This window comes from Haemaphysalis longicornis, unplaced genomic scaffold (genome assembly GCF_048455015.1).
Source record: "Haemaphysalis longicornis isolate Haplotype H1 unplaced genomic scaffold, Haemaphysalis longicornis Haplotype H1 scaffold_6, whole genome shotgun sequence".
Classification (NCBI taxonomy): Eukaryota; Metazoa; Arthropoda; class Arachnida; order Ixodida; family Ixodidae; genus Haemaphysalis; species Haemaphysalis longicornis.
The window spans coordinates 154,935,771-154,957,577 of record NW_027526407.1 but is presented as its reverse complement, the minus strand read 5'-3'; the positions used below and the strand labels follow the sequence as shown (position 1 = coordinate 154,957,577).

At 53.1% G+C, this 21,807-nt stretch overlaps 1 protein-coding gene across 3 annotated transcripts in view; it reads right to left on the bottom strand.

The window, feature by feature from the left end:
* LOC144141994 (uncharacterized) overlaps nt 1–21,807 on the bottom strand; it is a 132,958-nt gene that overhangs the window by 66,744 nt on the left and 44,407 nt on the right. For all 3 annotated transcript variants that reach the window (XM_077673425.1, XM_077673422.1, XM_077673423.1), the window contains 3 exons: nt 8,944–9,145; nt 7,926–8,023; nt 471–676 (listed from right to left, as the gene is read on the bottom strand). In XM_077673425.1, coding sequence (XP_077529551.1) covers nt 471–676; nt 7,926–8,023; nt 8,944–9,145 — 506 coding nt within the window. The remainder of the gene's footprint in view (nt 1–470; nt 677–7,925; nt 8,024–8,943; nt 9,146–21,807) is intronic.

Genomic DNA, 21,807 nt, shown 5'->3' with positions numbered 1-21,807 from the left:
GTTCAGACAATTAACTAGGACGTATCCTCAACAAAAAATTACGAACAAACGTTTTTTTTTTTTTCATGGACTCTTTGGGTTCAACCCAGCGTCGCTGTGAATTTTAAAGGGAAGCTTTAATGTTCTCACTTACGACGTCTGTAACGCGAAAACGCCGAGCAAAAAGACAATGTTTTCTGACGGTGATGATGAATGATCGTGGCCAGATCGCGTGCGGTGGCCGGAATAGAATCGACGGAGGTGTGCATATTTTTTCCCACTCAAGTGAACTCAAGATAACTAAACTTGTACTATGATGAATTGTTCGCACATTATGAAGCCGTTTCAAAATTCGCTTACCGCGAAATGATTCTCGCGAATGGATATCACTTTTTTTTCGGCGCCGCAACTTGACCAAAATCACATTTCATTCCCGTATCTTTCTATCCCGTATCATTCCCGTAGGCGGCGTGGTGAAATGGCGAGCGCACTTGATAGCCTGGACAGCGGCGACGAAACTGTACTGAGACAGCATGACGCCTTTGGGATCTCCCGTCGTTCCCGACGTGTAGGCGATGGCACCAAGCGTCTTCTTGGTGTCCGCTTGTCCAAGCTCCTCGAGTGCCCTCTCTGGGAGTGCCTTGAACGACGACACCGACACGAAGCCATCGCTTTCGCCGGTCGTCACGAAGATTTGCTGAAAGGAGCGAAGCGAAAGAAGGGCAGTGAAGAACAAGCGCGCACTGGAGTTACTCGGAAGGCTCTCGCAAGAACATTAGCGGGAATGCTGAAAACGTTTAGAGCGAAAACTTTCGTAGTGGGACCAATGGCCTCCCGTCAGAAAGCTTACGCAGTTACCCACAGACCGGTTTGTCGGCCCGAAAGGACGGGGCGCACGGCGCATGCGTGAAACAGGGATTCCGCTGTGTTAAAACGGTTACTTCAAAATTCAGAAAAAATTGTCCCAAATCCACGCTGTGAAGGTGGTTGGAAAGCAAAGCTTTAAACGACACCCGTAACAATTGCCCTTGTGACGTCACTTGAATTCACACGCGTGGCTCTACAAAGAGTGAAACCAGAGATTCTGCCAGCCGTTACCTGGAACTCGCGGGGGCGGCGTCCCGAACGCAGCACCCGCGTCGGCCAGGGCCGGGCTAGAGCGGCGGACGCCGCCGCTGTAGCCCGACCGTGAGTCCGGAGAGAGAAAACGGAGTTGAGCGTCTTTCGAAGGGGCAGACAGCGGAACCTAGCCATCCTGATTGTGCTAGCTTGGGGCTACGCCACCACGCGACACCGAAACAAGTGGGCATGTGAGCTGAGTGATTCCCATTTATGCCGATTGAAACGAGTTAGTGTAGTAATTTTTGAGAATGGCGAGAAAGTTGAGGGAAGTGTTATAATTGCTATTTATCAGAACCAGTTGCTACTTTCGCGTTTTGTATTACCTCTTCAAACAAAACCGAACTGGTAATCACCAATTTAGAAAACGTCGTCCCATTTGTGGCAAGCCGAATGCGCGTAAGGTAGCGTTTCTATAGGGACCGGGCGGCCGTTGTATGGCACCACCGTCGTTTCAGCGAGCAGCGCCGCCCGTGGCGAACCGCTCGTCAGTGGAATGCCGGTGGCGGTCAGCGCTGCGTAGTTGTGCATGGCTTTCTGTCGTTTTTCGGCGGTGCGGCTTGCAAAGCGTACGTAACCCCACGGGCATGTTTCAGATCGGTAAATCTTGAGCGTGGATGTGACGTTTTAGAGGCATGCCATGCGTGTTATTTACGCCCATACTCAGTATTTACAAATAGCAGACGACGCTCAATGCTCCAAGCTGGAAGTCAAGGTGGAAGTGAAAATTCGTTGCTTCATGCAATTTTTTCATGCCTGCATGCAGTTTCGCGAATCGAGAAGTATATTGCCACTAAATTCTCCCACAAAGCCGGTGTGCGCACCCGATCTAGGAATGCTGCGGCACTGGCCTTGGGCAGTTGATGACGAAACGGAGTCGACGTAGAACACAAGCGACAGACAAAGTTGGGGGGTGTCTTCGAAAATTTACCTCAAAATAGAAATTTTGACGGACGACGCTTCCGTAACTTCATTACCTACGGCTGAAACGTGTTTAATTTCACAGAAATGCTCTTACTACAGTCATCGGGAATCGTTAATAGAATAAATACCGCATGACAGTAGAACGTTTGATTGAAAAATCATGCACACCTCTGTCTACGATTGAAAAATCATGCACACCTCTGTCTAACGACGATGATGGTTTATCGCAAAGCTCTACCGTATCGGTTTCCTTGGTTGCCTTCTGGATTTAAACTTTGACTAGTTAAGCGTCGAATTTGACCAGCACGCAGTTTGCACTTTTGATCGCAGCGTCTTTGACTTTGACAATTTCCCATTCGATTTCGCACGAAGAAAGCTGTGTGTTCAACCATCATAATCATTATACGGAGGGCTAGATGATTTTTCTGTTTAATTTTGAACTTCTATGCCCCCTCTCCAAATCTAAACTTTTTCCAGCGTGTCGGAAATGTGTCTGTGGTGGAGGACTCGGGCTCATACACCCATATTTGAGGCAACTAATCGCGCGTTTTTGGTGTCTTCACCAGGCATTACACGATTTTTCTAGGCACTCTGTAAATATTATTTAAGCTTTAAAATACCGGCTGACGTTAATACTGCCACATTTTTTTAACTATCGGTACCAGCCTTTATTCTACGCATGTGGTAAAACGGGAAGCGGAGGAGGGATGGTTTGTAGCTTGGGCTTTTGAGTTGGTGAATAACTTTGGCTCTTGATAAAATGACCACCACAAACGTGGGATTTCCACTTCGGCTTTCAGGCTCCCATGCTGTCACAGTGTCGCTCACCAAAACCGAAGGTACAAACCTTACGGTTACAGAAAGTGTAAACTACCGCAACATTTCTACGGCTACACGGTAATCCATCTCGTATGCAGGTGTCTTTCTATTTAAAGCACACGTATTGAGGTGTCGCAGCGCTAAGCTGGCGTGGAAACCGTAGTCATTGAAACCGTAGTCATTGAATTCTAATATTGTTAATAGTTTTATTCCTACTCAGATCGCGCGGAGCCAGGCGCAGAGCGCTGCAAAAAGCGCTCGTGTCAATGTAACCCTTCGCCAACTTTACAAGCATCCAATAAGTTTGCGTAGCCATTAATGCATTTAAGAAGAAAATAATACTAATAATAGTAGTTTTATTCGCACTCAGAACGGGTGGAGCCAAGCGCAGATCGCTGCAAAAAGCGCTCATGCCATTGCAGCCGATACCCAACTTTAGACGCGTCCGACAAGTTTACGTAGTCATTACTGCATCTAGGAACCCAACACACCTGTCTAGACTTCGTTTCATCTCACATGTCTGCTCACAACGCCACCAAAACATACAAACCACCGAAGCAAACACGACAAAAACAACGGGAGGCTGTGTAGTCCAATGCACCGGCTCATTCCACTGACGAGCGGAGCGCCGAGTGGTGGCGCCACCCGTCCAGCTGCTTGGTCCCTATAGTGGCCAAATGTCTGTATGTGGTTTGTACGTTTTGTTTTCCCGCCCTGAAAAACAATCCTTAAAGGGGCCTTGAAGGCAAAATAGAAGTTTGTTTTATTCGAAAGATTTCAGTTTATACAGTGCTCCCAGCGCTTGTCCAGAAGCAAACGGTGCTTTATTCACCGCGGAATTAGTTTAGGCTAAAGTTTTGATTCTCGCCGCAAAACGCGTGTTTGAACGACGTTTGCAAACTTTGTGTAGAACGGAGACTTGCTTACTGTTAGTCAATCTGGATGGTGCCACCACACCGCGGCAAGCCGTTTTCTGCCTTTGGTTTATTTGTGACTGCAATTAAACCTAGCGTGTTTTCGTTTTTTTGTTCATGGAGAAAAAAACCGTTTCGTGAAACATGGTGCTCGCTCGACAAATATGGCCACATAAGACACCGTCACTTGCGTCAGTCGGCTAGTGTCGCCTGAAGCAACCCCCCCCCCCCCCCCAAAGCCCCGCAGTGTTGTGCATCTAAACGAAGCATTGTGCTTTCAGTACCAAGAGCAGTACGCATCGGTACTTCTATGCTGACGTGTGCTCTCTTAACTTCCACTGTTTGTTGGCTGACCTCGCTTGCCCATTAAAGATGTTTCTGTCTCTCCACTGTTTGTCCGACCATTCTTACTGTTATAGAAAGAATGTGCCCTAACTTTAAGCACAAATACCTCTTTCGGCATGCTTATAAGCTCTGCCTAATTAACGTTTGCTTTTTCCGGCCTCGGCCAATTCCAGAACTGGCTGGTATGACCTCGTACTTCTGTTGCGGGAAATGAGCTAGTGGGTCGTATGGTCATTCCCTCTTTTGCTAATTATAGAGCTTATCCGAGCGAAGTTTCTTGTTAAAAATGGCGTCAGGCAATCTTTTGAATGAACAAAACTTGCATTTTCCTCATGGCCCCTTTAATGTATGTTTGACGTGCGACCACTTGATTCCGTCGGGTGCGGGTTACCCTGGAGGTGCTGTAGAACAAGTTAATCAATCTGTGCGAAGGCACCGCGCAATGGGCGCGAAGCTGGACCAAAAACAGGTCCAAAACAACCGTCGCTAAATTGACGACAAAGCCGTACCGCCGTCGCCGCCGTAGTCGAGCAGACACTTCCGCGCGGGGAACGCTGGGTAAATTCGGCGCGGTATCGCTAGTGCGCTCCGTGAGTGAAACCTTCCGCCCCCCTCCCTCCCCCCGCCGCCGCCTCGATACGTTAGGAGTTTGTTGTCGCGCACGCCACGAAAGAACCGTTGGCTGTTACAGCTAGAAGGCTTTGATTTAAAGAGAACGCTTCTCTAGATAAGACATTTACTTATAAATTTATTTATTTGCATACTCTCAGGGCCTTAAACACACACACACACACACACACACACACAGTGTAATGATCTGTGATTGAGGCAACCGTGATCGAGATAATATACGCAGATCACGAAGAAGGAGCACCTTCATATCACAAAGTACGTTTAGGTCGTTCGTAGACGCGTTTACTACTCAGTGTGCAAACAGTCGTCGCGTGGGTTCGTTCTTTGTTTTAGATTTGGTTCCTTGAAGGCTTGGCGATCGATTGGACGCACTCTCAGCGAAGGGTGGACGCGCTTTTAGATTTCGCGCTTCTCTGGACTTTCTTTTTGAACGGATGTTGTAAAATGTTTTATCAGTGGGAAGGCGAAAGCCTATAGATGGCTTTCTGTTGATCCGCTGTTGAGCTTTGTGGCCGCGCCCACCAGCACTTTGACCAGGCACAGCACCCGCGAAGCTGGTTCCGGTAGTCCGCCACCGTTTGCAGGAGCCTCCTGTCCGCCCCGGTCGCTGCCTTCACCTCTCAGTGCGGCTCGTATTGCACGCACGCGACAGCGACCCACCGTTTTCCGCCTCCGCCGTTTGACCGTTTCCCATCCCTGGAGCGCGCTGCTTGGCTCGCTTCTCATTTCTGCGCCCAACCGTGTCTTTCATGAAACGTAAATATCCTATTCATGCTCGAAACATAACTACCACGTCACGCTTGAGCTAATTTTGGCGTGTACTTACTTACGGCCTAGCAACCGCAGCCTCTGTGGCAACGGCACAGCGGACAGATCACCCCCAGCACTTCGCATACGAGTAACGTGGGCCTGTGGGCTCCGTAACGGGACCCGCGTTCTATCCTGACCAGGGCAAACGGAGATCTTTTCGAAGCCCCTGTTTGGGTGCGTGGCGCTGCGTTACGCGTTACTGCAATGGTAGCTAGACACCTTGACCCCGGCGGGCTACGACGACAAGACGGGCCCCTAAAGTGCTAACGGACTAACGGTGCAACGCCGTGCATTTTGCACAGAAATTGCGTTTTTGGCGGGGTTCACGGCGCAAATGTACACCGTCGGTTAAAGGAAACAAGGACAAACTATGAAACAGTAAAACTAGCTGTGATGTTTCCAGGCGCAAGCGCGCTGCAAGATCGGACGCGTTAGGACGCACGGGAAGCGGCGGTTCCCAGAAAGGGGAAGGTGGAATGACTTTATGGCAGCCAGCCGGTCAAGAGCAAGCGGCCTCTGGGTCATGCCGCCTCGAAAGTCGAGCAACAACTGGGTTGTGGCGTTGTTGTAAGCGTGATGTTGCAAAGCACAGTACGAGCGTGGGAAAGCGTGAGTCCGATGCTCGATGCGCGGTCCGTGGACAGGGCGGCGGTCGGGCCGCCGGCCGGAGGGACGTTGCTAAACTAAGTGGCCCGACGGCTTCTGAAAACGGGGGAGCATGGGGCTGTCAGCTGTGCTTGGACGGCGACCAAATCAGGGCGGTGCTGCTGTCTCTGTTGGCCTGCGCGCACTGTAGGCACGAAGATCACTGGCGGAATGCAACGCCTGCGGCATCCGCGCGTCCTGCGTGGTTTTCGCCGGGGATCCATTGTCAATAGAGAGTTTTAGCAGTGTCTCAGTTCCGTCGTGTATGTAGTTACCGTGCTTACCGGGACCCGACTGCGCCTGCGCGTGCGAAAGGGCGGGGAGGCGCACCCCCACCGTTGCAAATTCGCGGACATGCATGGTGAAGGCCGGCCCGCGGAACTAACCCCCCCCCCCTACTTCGACGAAATCCCAATTGCCCAGACGGGTACCATCAACACGGTAACTACGTACACGACGGAACAGACGGACTACTAAAACTCTCTAATGGAACGTGCGCCGCGTTCGTTCAGATGAACGGTAATGGGTCACCGCTGGTTTGTAGTGGCGGTCCCACTTTGGACAAGGCGTCATACGCCTAAGTGCGGGCGTGGGAACGGGCAACGCAGACCGCATACGCAAAAGCTTGCCCAGGCCGCTTGCACATGTTTTCGCGGGGTTCTCAATGTTGTGTTGTACTTGTTGCTTTCTCTCTTTTTCTTTTTTTGAGGGTGGGAGAGAGTGACCAGCGTTTCATTGTTACGGGGGGCGTTGCCCGCTGCAGTTTAAGCCAGGATTTGTTAACCCACCAAGCAGATCGCCAGGACAGTATTTGTACGGGGGGTGGAAGGTAAGTGACCAATCAAAATCCCGAGATTCAAGGTCTCGGGGTCGAATCCTCAAGGTGTAATGTGCTATGCACGGGCGGCATATTTACGGGCTAGCCAGGTTCGGCTAAGGAGGATCTCTCCCCCTGGGTAGTCTTAGGTCAGGGTCCGTCGCTCACGGGAGTGCCGCGTGCACCAAGTCTTAGCTGACCGAGAACCCCACTTTATTTCTTGCTCTGTCAACTTCAGTCTGTAAATATTCTGTGTTTGTCTTCCGTTTAAATGTACAGTTGTAAAAACTCCCATCAACTATCGTCGTCGTGTCAACAGTGCCACACCATTAGGCACCAACGCAGATCATCATCTAGAAGGCTTCTGTCTCTCGCCAAAACATCGGCGACGCATCGGAACATCAAATGAGCAATAAGCACAACGAGCCAACATTTACTCTACGCAACGCATTTAGCGAAATCTACCTGTAAAAAAAAACCCAAAAAAGACAAGCGTAGTAAGAATGCTGCGAATTTTCGAGAATTCTCTGAGTTGCAGCTCATTTTCTGACTAAATTGCGGTGACGTTTACACGCCTGCGCGTTCCATGTCTTCCTCTCCATCGAGCCTCGTCTCGGGCAGCACGTTTCACAGCAGCCGCCACAGACGGTTCCCACTGGGCACTGACTGCCGCCCCGTATCTCTCCACTCGGATTTCCTCCTTACTGCCATGGAATTTTCTGCTGCATTCCTCCTCAGTCTACCCCCGTGCCCTTTTTGTTAGCCTTCCTGATCGCCGCGGCTGTAGTTGTGTTTTCGTCTTCTGCTGCTCTCTTGATACGCTCCTGCCCGCTGGTTCCGCGGAACACCTCTCAAATGAGCTGCCAATGAGCTGCCCTCCAAGTACTGGATGGTGCAGGCTGGCTGCGTAGAAGGGTTACCTTAAAGCGGCTCTGATGATCGATGACAGACGCCAGGTTGTCGTTGTCAGACAGGCAGAACGACGCCTGGCCATCCTCGATGTGATACGTCATCTCACCTGTTAAAAAGGTGCCAACGGGGCGAGAGGTATTCGTAATGGTGAAATCTTGTTGCTTCTGTATAACCGTAGCTCTGTGCTTTAGGTTGCTTCACGCGGCGCAGAGAGTGAAACTGTGCCTTCCGGTGAACACGCCTTCGAATATTTGCCAAATACAGGGCTGTTACTATGAACTTTCAATATAGCCACCTGATGAGGGCTGTGCTAGCATATCTGGTCTAATATTGGCGACGGCATTTCTCTTACGTTCACATGTGGAAAAACCTTGTTTACTAACTGAATCACTCTGAGTACAATGTTTCATTACGTTTCCCTGCATTGCCACTGGTTTTTAACATACTGGGTGTGCACACCACTTGTTGTTTTTAGGGAATTTTTAGCCTCTCTTTTTAGCAATCACACATCTACAAACATTGGCACATTGTGAAGTTGTACGCCCCGACGCTGGATCCGGGGTACGAGGCCCGCGGTACTGGGAGGCTCCGGGTCAATTTTGATCACCTGGGTATCTTTAACATGCCCCTAAATGTCGACACAGGGGCGTTTTCGCTTTCCGCCTCGCTCGCAAAACAATCCACGGCGGGCGGGGTCAAATACACGTCCTTGCGCTCCGCAGCAGAAGGCCTTAGCCACTGAGACACCACGGCGGGTACATTAAATTAATGCAGGTAGACCGACAAAAAGTTAGGCTTTGGCGCTCTTCTGGCGAGCACCCCCTGCGCCAACAAGCAAACGGGCGCAGTATACGTATCACCTGTCTCCATGCTCAATGTCTTTAGAGCATAAAAAAACCGCGCAAAGTGCAAGAGTTCGTTCCTTAGAGGTGTCGTGAAATCTGAATACTGCATCTGAATACTGAGGGATACAAGCAACCTGTCGAAGCCCCACCTTTAACGGACCGCCGTGAGGCGAATACGTACGCGTCGTCCTTGGACCGCTGGAGAAGCAAGGTACACAGCCCGAACACATGAGCGCCATGATCGAGATGACAGCCTCGGTCGAGTTGCTCACGGCGATTATGATGCGGTCTCCAGCTCGGACGCCGTGCTCGTAAAATCCCCTTGCGTACTGACGCAGCAGCTTTGCGAGGTCCGAGTAGCTCGTGATTTTCTCGCCTTCAATCTGCATGGAAAGACACACTTTGATAAGCGTGCGCACGACAGCACCTCTCTGTGTCGTGAAAAGAAATATGGGGCGAATATGTTGCTTGCCCGGTTCGAAGTGCCAAAAACGCCGTCACCGAAATGCAGGTTACGTTCATGCGGTTGCGGCAGAAATGGCTAATACTACAGCGCCCCAAAGGGGTGCAAGCACAGGGATGGGTCACAGAAGCGCTATCAACTGGTTCTTTTATTCAAGCAAACACACCCATATATTTCGGAATAGAAAACCACGTGGAACAAGGTACCGGCTTGAGAAAAAAAAAGAAAAACATTTGCCGTGTTCGAAAGTGGTTAAACCAAGTTCTTCTTCTCCATTTCTACTAATATGTCCTTAACACGCGTTTGTTCCCTGACCAACTCCGCTCTCGTCTTGTCCCTTAATGTGACCCCTACTATCTTCCGTTCCATTGCTCGTTGAGCCGTCCTAAATTTAAGTTGAACCTTCTTAGTGAGTCTCCAAGTTTCTTCCCCGTAGGTGAGTACCGGTGAGATGCAGCTGTCAAAGAAATGGACGTGGGCAGGGCATGTAATGCGATGACAAGATAACCGCTGGTCATTAAGGGTAACAGAGTGGATCCTTAGAGAAGGCAAGCGTGGCAAGGGGCGGCTGCAAGTTAGATGGGCAGAGAAGATCAAGAAGTTTGCGGATATAAATTGGTCGCAGTTAACACAGGACCGGGATACTTGGAGATTAATGGAAAAGGCCTTTGCCCTGCAGTGGGAGTAGATAGGCTGGTGGCGATGATGACGATGATGAAAGCGAGCTCGTAGAAAGAAAGCTCATTTCTCGCTCAGAGAGTGATCAGAGAATCTTGACAGAATCGCCGTACAAGGCAAACACACACGCTTCTCGGTGCAGGCGCCGATGTAGGCGCAGTGAACCTTGACGTAGCCAGCGCCTTCTCTGATGGCACACTCTCTTGCCTCACAACCGCAACCACCGCCTAAGTGGCTTCGCCCTTCCTGTCAAATAAAAATTCCCCCGCATTTCCCCGAGGGGGAGAATGTGAAAGTGCGAATGCACGGTTGTCGGCCCGCTTGCGGCGCTTGCGCTCGGCCCCCGCAGCCCACCGCCTCGCCGCCTTCTCTTCCATCTCTTCCATCGGGTTTGTAGTATCACGTGTACACCACGCAGTTATCAAGCCGCTATAACGCCGCTGAGTCGCCAACGCACGCCGCTGACGACGTAGTTTGAATGCGTTAAAGATATAAGGCGCGTCACTAACACTGATATCAGCGTCGCGTCCGTGGCTTGATCGGTAGAGCGTCGCGCTGCGGCCGCAAAGTCCTCGGATCGAAACCTGGCGCCGGATGGTGTTTCTTTTTTAAATATAGAGGAGCACTGCGGACTCCGCCGCCGCCGCCGGCGGTGGATGGTTTGGGGTCGCTTATAAAGTGCATTCGCACTTAAAAGCTGCAACAAACTAGCTACTCTTCCCATTTTCCCTCTTTTCAGCCCCTACTTGGTAGAAGTGTTAGCTCCATTCGATTTAGACGCGCTTCGCGGCGCCAGTGCAAAGTTTCTGCGATTTCGGTGCAGTGCGCGAAGGGTGTTTCGCGCTTCCATGCAGCCCGGCTGCAGCATGTGCAGCGCCCCGAGTGGCGAGGTACAGGCGTAGTCATCTGCTAATCATCCGCGTCTGTCGTCTCCCGCAACTCGAAGCTGACGACGATCTCTGTTACGCCGAACCTATGGTAAAACTAAGCTAGTGGGCTTTAGAGTTTGCGAACATTTTCACGCGGTCACCGCAACTACCGGTAGCCGCCTGCCAGCGTGCGGGCATGGCACCGGCTTGCTGCACCACCGGCGTGCAGTAGTTCTCTGCACCGCGGCGGTACCGCTGCTGCACGACTGGTCGGCGACATTGGCTAGTTTCGGTTTCGAAATTGGGGCGATCCTCGCGGCAAGGTGCTGTGGCGTGGCCCTTCCCTTTCCCTTTTTTTCCACACCGTTCATGCTTCCGCGCCTCCTCACGCATGCGCAACAGGTCACCGGTGCCCATATTTCTTTTTCTTGCCTTAGTATCTGCTTAGTATTGCCTTAGTATCTGCTTCAACGTCGATTCAGGATTCTTATCAACGTATTATTTTGTTGTTTCGTGCATCAGGTTTGAGGCTTGGTTAGGGTCTCAAGTCGAGGACGGTGTGCGACTTCATTGGACGTTTCCTGGGGTGACTCTCCTCAACCCAACCGAAGTCATCACGCTGCAGCGGCTCACAGAGAAGGCAGACTGAACTGTGCGCGCTTCTTGTCGTTCACTGCGTACCTACTACCAGGGCGACTCCCGGGTGAGATAAGGCCGAACTCCCTTCAAAGCTGGGCTGCACCACCCCCGTGTACAGCTGCAGCAGTCGCCAACGAACTTTGGCGGTCGCTAAACAAGTTCATAGATGATGCAGAAGCTCCTGCCCCCGCTTCCCGGCTAGGACACAGTGCCAGAACCACAGCCCGTCACTGCCGAAGCCAGTGATCGAACGACGAACCGCTTACCTTTTTTTCTTTCACAGCAGCCTTAGATTGGCTTGAAAATGTGAAATAAACGTGTTCAACAACAACAACAACCATGGTGACTGGTGGCGTGGAGGTGCTGCGCTCTAAACGATTTTTCCTGCGCCGTCTTGCTCCAAAACGGATATCTGCGGAGAAACTGCTGCCAAGCGTTGCTTCAGTACTCAGAAAAATCTGACGTAATACCGCAATGTTCAATGCCAGTGGATCTGCACAGGGATACATTTGCTGTCTGGATACATGTGATACGTCCGAAATACATGTGCTGTCTGCAGCCGCCATTGCAAGCGTTTTGCTGATTAAAAAGAAAGCCAAAGTAGCATTGCCGGCTTTGCTGTTGAATCTAATTTGCCCGCCCGCGCCTTTTCATCTTATATTATTTTTTTATTTATTTATACATACTGCAGCCCCCAATTTGGGGCTATGGCAGGAGTGAGCATTCACGGAACAAAAACTAGCAATTAAACTGATCAACAGAGCAATAAAACCAAAGAACAGTTAACACAAAGGAGTAACGGCAAGTCAAAAAATTCCCCCTCATTTCCGCGAGGGGGAGAATGTGAAAGTGCGAATGCACGGTTGTCGGCCCGCTTGCGGCGCTTGCGCTCGGCCCCCGCAGCCCACCGCCTCGCCGCCTTCTCTTCCATCTCTTCCATCGGGTTTGTAGTATCACGTGTACACCACGCAGTTATCAAGCCGCTATAACGCCGGTGGGTCGCCAACGCACGCCGCTGACGACGTAGTTTGAATGCGTTAAAGATATAAGGCGCGTCACTAACACTGATATCAGCGTCGCGTCCGTGGCTTGGTCGGTAGAGCGTCGCGCTGCGGCCGCAAAGTCCTCGGATCGAACCCTGGCGCCGGATGCTGTTTTTTTTTTAAATATAGAGGAGCACTGCGGACGCCGCCGCCGCCGCCGCCGGCGGAGGTGGATGGTTTGGGGTCGCTTATAAAGTGCATTCGCACTTAAAAGTAGCGATCATAGTGATTACAAATAAATCTTATAGCTTTTTTTGAATGGCCTCAATTCTATCGAGAGTGGGTTGTGGTTCCGTGGCTTTAAAGTTAAAATCGTCGTGCCCTAACGCACAGTATAAGATTCGAGGCGCTGCCCAGACACGACGTAGAGCGTAGCTTGTGACACCCTGGCGGATATGTGCAAGTAATGGGCTAGGTAGGGGCGGCTTACAATAGAGGAGCGTTTTTTAAAGCAAAACCTTTTACCTCTACCCCCCAAGTGTTTTTCGCGACCGTTGGTGTCAACAGAAAACTCCCGCGAACAAATAAAATAATTTCCTGGCAGCGCCAAGAATCGAACCTAGAACTAATAGAGTACAGAGTAACAAAGCCAGAGCCCGTTGCCTTACCGATTCAGCTACGAGCCTACGCGGAGACGGGGAAGACAAGTGGTGCACTCCCCAAGCACATCTACGGGTTTATCCCTGCAATCTCACTGAATGCCAAGTGATAGCCTCACGGGACCTATCGCGCCACTTTGCGCTCCGCCCACGGCACGTCTTGCGCGCCTTGCGCGTGTGCTATAAGTTTCAACAATTAAAGGAAGCTTACACCAACCCATGCATTCTTACTTCTAGTACTCCAATGTGCTAAAGCCTTTCGCTTCTAATGTTCACGTAAAAAAATATCAGTTCCTTGAAGTCCGCAGTCACGCCAAACTACACCCCAAGGAACACATTCAAATACTCCTTGTCGGCCAGGCCATCCCTCCAAGCCCCAGCATCAAGGTCCTCGGCCTACATCTTCAACATCTTGTGGGGAGCGCTTCGGCGCCCCTCGCCGCGAGCTCTCTCTTCAGGCCCTCTCCGCCGCCGGACGCCCACCGGCCGCGCATGGCCTCCGAGATCCCCCCACGCACGCTTTGCTGGGCCGCGGGACCTGGGGACGTCGGCGCCCAAGAGATGGCGCTGGCGGACACGGGGCAGCGGGCAGCGAGGTGAAGGAGCGGGCGGTGGTGGTGAAGAACCGCGCGCGGGGACTGAGACTCGGGGGACAGAGTGTCGTTGAGCTGGTGTGTGCGTGTGTATGCCCGGACGGGCGACAGCGCGCTGGAGGATGTAAGTAAACAGTTCTTTCCCGCAACCGCAGTGTGCCTCAGTCCTTGGCATGCCGTAGAGAGCAGGCCCACATCTGCGCAAAGAGAAAGAGAAGCGGCATCTCGCAGCGGCGATTTCTCGCCCCACGAGAACGGAGGAAGAAAGGAATCTATCGTGGGGGGAGGTAGTGAGTAAGGAAGAGCTCATTGAGGCCCAGAAAGCAGGCGGTCTGTACCAGCGGGTGCTGAAAAGGCTAGCGAGCGGCGTAGCTTGCACCGGTAACGCTGAGGGATTTTACGCGTATCTGCTGGGCGACGATGGCTTATTACTTCGCTACATTCCTTAACTGGACGACGAAGAGGCGGTTTCATCCCCCTTTCGAGTCGTGGTCCCGAGGAAGTTGCGGAAACGGTTCATGCGGTACTTTCATGACTCAGCGCTGGCAGGACGGGGCAGCGGCCGTAAGACTTACGACAAGTTATGCCGTGTCGCGACCTGGCCAGGCATGAGGAGAGACGTTATGATCTATTCCCGCGCTTGCCCTCTTTACCAGGTAGCGAAGCCGCGCGCTGGGAAGCCTGTGGGTTTCATGAAGCCGGTGGAAAGCAGCTACCCATGGCGGATTGTAGCGTGTGACGTAATGGGACCCCTCCCAAGATCCGCGCGAGAAAACCAGTTCATTCTGGTTATAACGGACCACGTTTCTAAGTGGGTGGAGTTGTTTCCCCTTAGAAAGCTAGCGTAGGAGCGGATCGTAGAGAAGCTGTTGGAGACATTCACTCGTTTCGGCTTCCCTCCGACCTGATCACTGACAATGCATCGTATTTCACAAGCAAAGTCTTTTCAGACTTTTGTCGAGCGCTGCACATTCGGCACAGGAAAACGAGTACTTATCATGCTCAGAGTAACATCACTGAGAGGGTGAACAGGAACCTGAAGTGCATGCTGGTTGCGACAACCAAGGAGCATAAAGACTGGGATGCGCGTTTGCCTGAGCTGGCTTTCGCGACTAGGACTACCGTAAATAGGTAAACGGGTTTGACACCAGGTTACCTAAACTTCGGTAGAGAGATCGCTTTTCCGATGGAAAATGCACTGCTGTACGCGGCGGCGGGAAACACCCCTTCTCTGTCGCAGTACGCGGCTAGGCTCCGGGAACGCCTTTGGGCAGCGCAACGCACGGCTCGGGAGAATCTCGACGTGGCGCGCATGGAGCAAGCCGAGCAGTATAACAAAGGCCGTCGTCACCTTGTGTACAACATCGGTGACCTAGTGTTAAGGAGAACGAATCCACTCAGCAATGCTGCGCGCGGTTTCACTGCAGCGCTCGCACACAAATGGCAAGGGCCATACCGAATTACGGCGCAGACAACTCTGCTCACGTATGAGATGCAGTCGCTTGAAAGCGACGAGCTGGTGGGTCCTGTGCACGTTAGCGATCTCAAGGCCTATCATGTTCGCACTGGCGATGATGAACGGGGGATAGGAAAATCGGAACGGGGGAGTCCCCCTCCGACGGTCAGAAGGATCGGCCATAGGGCTCGCATCCATCGCTACGATTTCAGGCCGAGGTAAGAGCTCGCGCCTGCGCGTAACCCCTTCGTTTGTTGCACTGAACCGCGGTGGCAGAAAGAATAACGGTCGGCGGGGTGTAAACCCCCCGCCAGGTTCAAACCCCCGCAAGTGTTGGCGGGGGCCCCCCGCCGTCAACGGCCACCAGACCCACCAAGGGGGGGAGCGGCCACGGACTCCGCCCGGCCGCGTTAGACCCAATGGCCAGGGGGGCGGTCAGGGGTTCCCGGGCCACGGCGGCGGACCCAGCGTCGTCGATTCCCCCGCAACGAAGAAGCTACGGAGTGCGGCCACCTGGACGGCGGTCGTGGACGGCGCAGCAGTGTCCTACTGCACGCGGTCGCGTTGGAGGGACCAGGCCCGGCCGGAGCGCGGGGACGACCTGGAGGGGGTGCCGCCACCGTTCCGCGGCCTGACGCTGGCGGAGCGGGACGACCAGCCGCAGCCAGCGTTCTCCGAGAAGGAGCGGAGGGCGCTGTGCGCCACCTGCCGCACCCTCGTCGTCAGCTGGGACGCCCACAGGATCGGCGCCCTGCACCTGGAGCGGACGGCGAGGAAGGAGAGGGTGGCTCGGGCCGCAGCTGCCGGCGCGGCCGGCCTTGGCTGGTCGGCGCCGTACGGGCTAACCGCCGCGTTCGAGGAGGCGGCCGTGCGGGTATTGATGGCCACCCGCCCGGACCTGCTCACGGCCGCCGAACGCGGACTGGTGTCCGGTGAACCCTTGGAATGTGCGGCGACCCAGGGGCTGGCGGGTGGCAGGCCCGCGCTCGTCGCCCCACCCATCGGGGCACCTGACCCGGCCCCCCCCGGAGCCTGCGGGTACACAGCGGGGCGGCCGGGCAGCCGTTCGCGGCCCCTCCGGGGGCGGCCACTGACGCCGGCCCAGGGCACGCGCTCGAGTCGCCCAGCCTGACGCCGGAGGACGCCGGCGACATGGACCTCTCGGAGGAGACCGCCTACCACCTGCTTCTGGGGACGGCGGGCGAGGCTTGAGGGGGGGAGAGATGTGGGGAGCGCTCGCCGCGAACTCTCTCCTCGGGCCCTGTCCGCCGCCGGACGCCCACCGGCCGCGCCAGCGTTACTAGGCCGCGCATGGCCTCCGAGATCCCCCCGCGCACGATTTGCTGGGCCGCCGGACCTGGGGACGTCGGCGCCCGAGAGATGGCGCTGGCGGACACGGGGCATCGGGCAGCGAGGTGAAGGAGAGTGCGGTGGTGGTAAAGAACCACGCGCGGGCACTGAGACTCGGGCGACAGAGTCTTTTGGTGCTGGTGTCGGTGTGTGTCCGGACGCGGACTGAGAATGAACTCCATGTGAGTAAAGAGTTTTCCATTGTACTCAACCGCAGTGTGCCTCATTTCTGGACGGCTGTAGAGAGCAGGTCCACAATCTTCGGGCCAACACCAAGAGTTACGAATCCTTGCAGCGCCTCAAACACAGCATCAGTCAAATCATACACATGATCAGGCGAGTTGCCACCAAGAAGAAGGAATACAATGCCTTTCGATTAGTGCAAGCTTTTGTCCTCTCGAGAATCACTTACCTCAACCCCCTGATTTCTTCTCGGCAAGGAGGACATAAAGATAAGGATTAGAAAGGCGGTTGAGCAAGCCATTGGTCTTCCCATGAGTGCGTCCACAGAGACGATGCCTAGCACGGGGCTCTAAAACACGGTGGAAGAGCTGATAGAGGACCATCTTTCTGTCCAGAAGCTCCGCATGAGCAGAACTGCGGCGGGTCGCCACATCCTTCACCAGGTTGGCTGGGCAGCACACAATGTCACTCCGCTTGATGTGCTCATGGACTGTTGGCGACACGAACTAAAGATGCTCCCTTTGCTTAGAAATCTGAACCCCACACACGACGAGGGTCGGCGACGAGCACGGGCTCAGGCGCTCAACACCACCCTCGGTGGGGATCATGCAGCCATCTACGCAGACGCCTACCAACATAGAGGACAGCAGTACGGAATCATCATGGCTACCTCCGGAACCAACCTCCTTGCTTGCGCCTCACTCAAGGCACAAGACGTGACGGCAGCAGAAGAGGCAGAAATGACTTGGCGCTCACTCAACCCGGAGTTCGGAAAGTAGTCACCGGCTCCCAACAAGCCTACCGGAATTACCAGTCGGTTTGGGTGTCCCGACCTGCACTGCGTGCACATGTGCTAAAAAACCACTCCCCAAAAGGTTTCATTCAGCTCATCTCGACACCCGCTTACGCTTCCATGGAGGGCAACGAATACGCCCACCAATCCTGCACTTTTATCCCCTGGGCTATGGAGCTACACGACGACAGTCACCCGCTTGTCTTTTTCAGTGACATAACCCAGCATTATTGCCTTCAGAGACAGCCACTACCTTCGCCTTACCATGACCTTTCCATGGAACAATAAACTACCCTACGGCTCATAACATCCGGCTCCTTCCCACACCCGACACGTCTTCACTTAATGTACCCTAATCGCTCTGACGCTGAATGTATATATTGCTCAGAACTAGGAGCACTCCGCCATATAATCGTTGGTGTGCGACTTTTGCCCTGAGCACCCGCCCCTCTTTCCGTTAACTACCGAACAAGAGCAATGCGAGGTGCTGCGCTTCAGCACCTCTCTTCCTACCCAGCTTCAGCTGGTGGGCAGAGCACAGGCGGCGTGGACTGCATGTGGGCTACAGTGAAAAAGGCACCAGTACACTGGGCCTTACTCTGGGCCGTTCAGAAATCTGAATAGAAGTAATTCCTCCTCCTTTTCCGCCACCTCCTTATCCTCCTTCTCCTGCGTCTCTGCCGCCGATCTCGTCGCCTGCGTCCGCGAAGGCAGAGACTGAGAAGTAAGATCGTCTAACCCCGGGTTTGAGCTTTAATTTAGTTTCCACTCATGTGCTACATGAATACTACTCAATTAACCACCGGTTATGCATCATTCAATAATTTAACTTTCCCAAGAATATCTCTTTGATGTAATAGAGGGTGTGGATAAGTGCGTTTCACTTCTCTTTGGTTTCACTATTTGTAGAGGGACGTGAGTGAATTTAAGTGACATCTCATGGGTAATCGTTGCATGTGCCGTTTACACCTTTGCTTTCAAACAACATTCACAGGGTGGATTGGCGCGATTTTTTTTCGCTCACCATGTTGGCACCCAACGGGGGGATGCCGGCAGAGTAGGAATGCCTTCGCCGCCATTTCGGACCCCGGGTCAGTGGGCCATGTGTTCCGGCGAGAGCGCCGCGGCCAACAGAGGTTCCACCCGCTTGGTTCTCGGCTCCGCCGCTCGTTGCCATGACGATAAATGCGGCGTTTTGCAGACACCAGGTGCCACTAGGGGAGGATTTGGCGCTGTTGGCGCGCGAATTACGTGGGACCACCTTGCATGCGAACGTTGGTGGATGCTACAGAGGCCGTGCCGTGGCTGCACTATGAGCAATCGAGGGGTGCGTTGCAAGGCATCATTCCTGCAGAGGGCCCTAGCGCAGCGCACTGTGAAACGCTGCAGACATTGCCTTGAATCACGTCGGCATCGAATGGGCCTCTAACAGGTGTCCAGATTTCCCGATTGAAACCTTCATCAGCCCTTGGCACACCTTGTACATCTACACGACGGTAGACAGTGTTTTGAAGCCAAGGTTTAATGTTCTCACTAATATGCGTTATTCACCAATACACCCTGCAGGTAAACCAACTTTCTCTGACGACGACGATGAATTATATTCGGTGAGGTGAAAGAAAAACTTCGCGCCAATCCACCCTGTGAATGTTATTTGAAAGCAAAGCTGTAAACGGCACATACAACGATTACCCATGAGACGTCACATAAATTCCTTCACGTCGCTCTACAAATACTGAAACCAGAGAGAAGTGAAACGCACTTATCCACACCCTCTATTACATCAAAGAGATATTCTTAATAAGGTAAATTAATGCATGCTCCATGAACGGTGGTTAATTGAGTTGTATTCGTGTAGCACGTGAGTGGAAACTCTTTTTTTATATAAAATTAAAAAAAGCTCAATTCCGGTGTTACACGACCTCACTTCTCAGTCTCTCCCGTCGCGAATGCAGGCCACGAGATCAACGGCAGAGATGGAGGAGGAGGATAAGGACGTGGCGGAGAAGGAGGAGGAAATACTTTTATTCAGATTTCTGAATGGCCCAGAGTAAAGCCCAATGTACTGTTTCCTTTTTCACTGTAGCTCACATGCACTTCGCGCCGCCTGTGCTCTGTCCACCAGCTGAAGCTGGGTAGGCAGAGAGGGGCTGGACCGCAGCATCTTTCATTGCTCTTGTTCGGTAGTTGACGGAAAGAGAGGCGGGTGCTCAGGGCTAAAGTCGCACACCGCCAATTATATGGCGGAGTGTTCCTCGTTCTGAGCAATATTAACATTCACTGTCGTAGCGATTCGGGTGCATTAAGTGAAGACGTGTCGGGTGTGGGAAGGAGCCGGATGTTATGAGCCGTAGGGTAGTTTGTTGTTCTATGGAAAGGTCATGGTAAGGCGAAGGTAGTGGCTGTCTCTGAAGGCAATAATGCTGGGTTATGTCACTGAAAAAGACAAGCTGGTGACTGTCGTCGTCCAGCTCCATAGCCCGGGGGAAAAAGTGCAGGCTTGGTGGGCGTATTCGTTGCCCCCCATGGAAGCGTGAGCGGGTGTCCAGATGAGCTGAATAAAACCGTTTGGGGAGTGGTTTTTTTAGCACACGCAGTGCAGGTCGGGACACCGAACCCGACTGGTAATTCTGGTAGGCTGGTTGGGAACCGATGACTACCTCCCGAACTCCGGGTTGAGTGAGCGCCAAGGCGTTTCTGCCTCTTCTGCTGCCGTCATGTCTTTTGCCTTGAGTGAGGCACAAGCAAGGAGGTTGGTTCCGGGCGTGGCCATGATGATTCCGTACTGCTGTCCTCTATGTTGGGAGGCGTCTGCGTAGATGGCTGCATGATCCCCACCTAGGGTGGTGCTGAGCGCCTGAGCGCGTGCTTGTCGCCGACCCTCGTCGTGTGTGGGGTTCAGATTTCTAAGAAAAGGGAGCATCTTTAGTTCTTGTCGCCAGTCGTCCAGGAGTACATCAAGCGGAGTGACATTCTGTGCTGCCCAGCTAATCTGGTGAAGGATGCGGCGACCCGCCGCAGTTCTGCTCATTCGGAGCATCTGGATAGAAAGACGACCCTCTATCACCTCTTCCACCGTGTTGTAGAGCCCCGTGCTAAGCAGCCACTCTGTGGACGCACTCATGGGAAGACCAATGGCTTGCTCAACCACCTTTCTAATCATTATCTCTTTGTCCTTTTCGCGAGAAGAAAACAGGGGGTTGACGTAAGTGATTCTCGAGAGGACAAAAGCTTGCACTAATCGAAAGGTATTGTATTCCTTCTTCTTGGTGGAAACTCGCCCGATCATGTGTATGATTTGACTGATGCTGTGTTTGAGGCGCTGCAAGGATTCGTCCCTCTTGGTGTTGGCCTGAAGATGTAGGCCGAGGATCTTGGTGCTGGGGCTTGGAGGGATGGCCTGGCCGTCAAGGAGTATTTGAATGTGTTCCTTGGGGTGTAGTTTGGCGTGACTGCGGACGTCAAGGATCTGATATTTTTTTAAATGCAGAGCATTTCAGTAACTCACGATGTCACCCGCGTTGGCGTCCGTAGTCCGCATCGCTCCCCCTACACGATATAAAAAATAATACTTACCGGCGCCAGGTTTCGAACCAACGACTCTGCGGGCGGAACGCAAGGTACATGGTGCTTTACCCACTGCACCACAAAGCCGACACATAATAAAAGGTTACGAACACGCCTTATATCCTTGACTCATTCAACCGTCGGCCACAGGTGCGCCCTCTCCCCCGCGTCCTCCTCGCCTTCTCTCTGCTCGCAACGCCCTCACTCGCCGCGTTCGGTTCGGGCGCACAACAGGTTGGGACGTGCGCAACACCCTCTCTCGCCGCGTTGGGTCGCGCTGATCAACAGTCGGTTCGCGCGCAAGAACAGGTGGGCGCTCTCGCATCGCGCTCTCTCGCCGCGGTCGGTTCTCGCTTAAACCACATATGTCGTTCGCGCGTGCTCCGGTCGCTAACATCTGTGGCGTGATCGTGACGTCAACGTCACGCGTTCGTGTGGTGGCGCGATTTTGGCGCTATAACACTCTCTTGCGAGGGGCATTGGATTGGATTCGATTGGATTGGCTTGGCTTGGATTGGCTTGGCTTGGCTTGGCTTGGCTTGGCTTGGCTTGGCTTGGATTGGATTAGTTTGGATTTGGATTGGATTGGATTGGATTAAAGTGGATTGTGTTGCGTCATAGCCGCGCCACGTTGCGTCATAGCCGCGGCAGGGGGTTGACGGCACGTTTCACGTTTCACCAGCGACTTCATCGACAATGTCTACGCTAGAAGACAACAATTACAACAACAACTAATAGGTAATCCATACGACTTGCAGGCGCGCCCCCCGCGGAAATGCTCTGCATTTGATCGTGCCCCTCGCGAGGGGGAT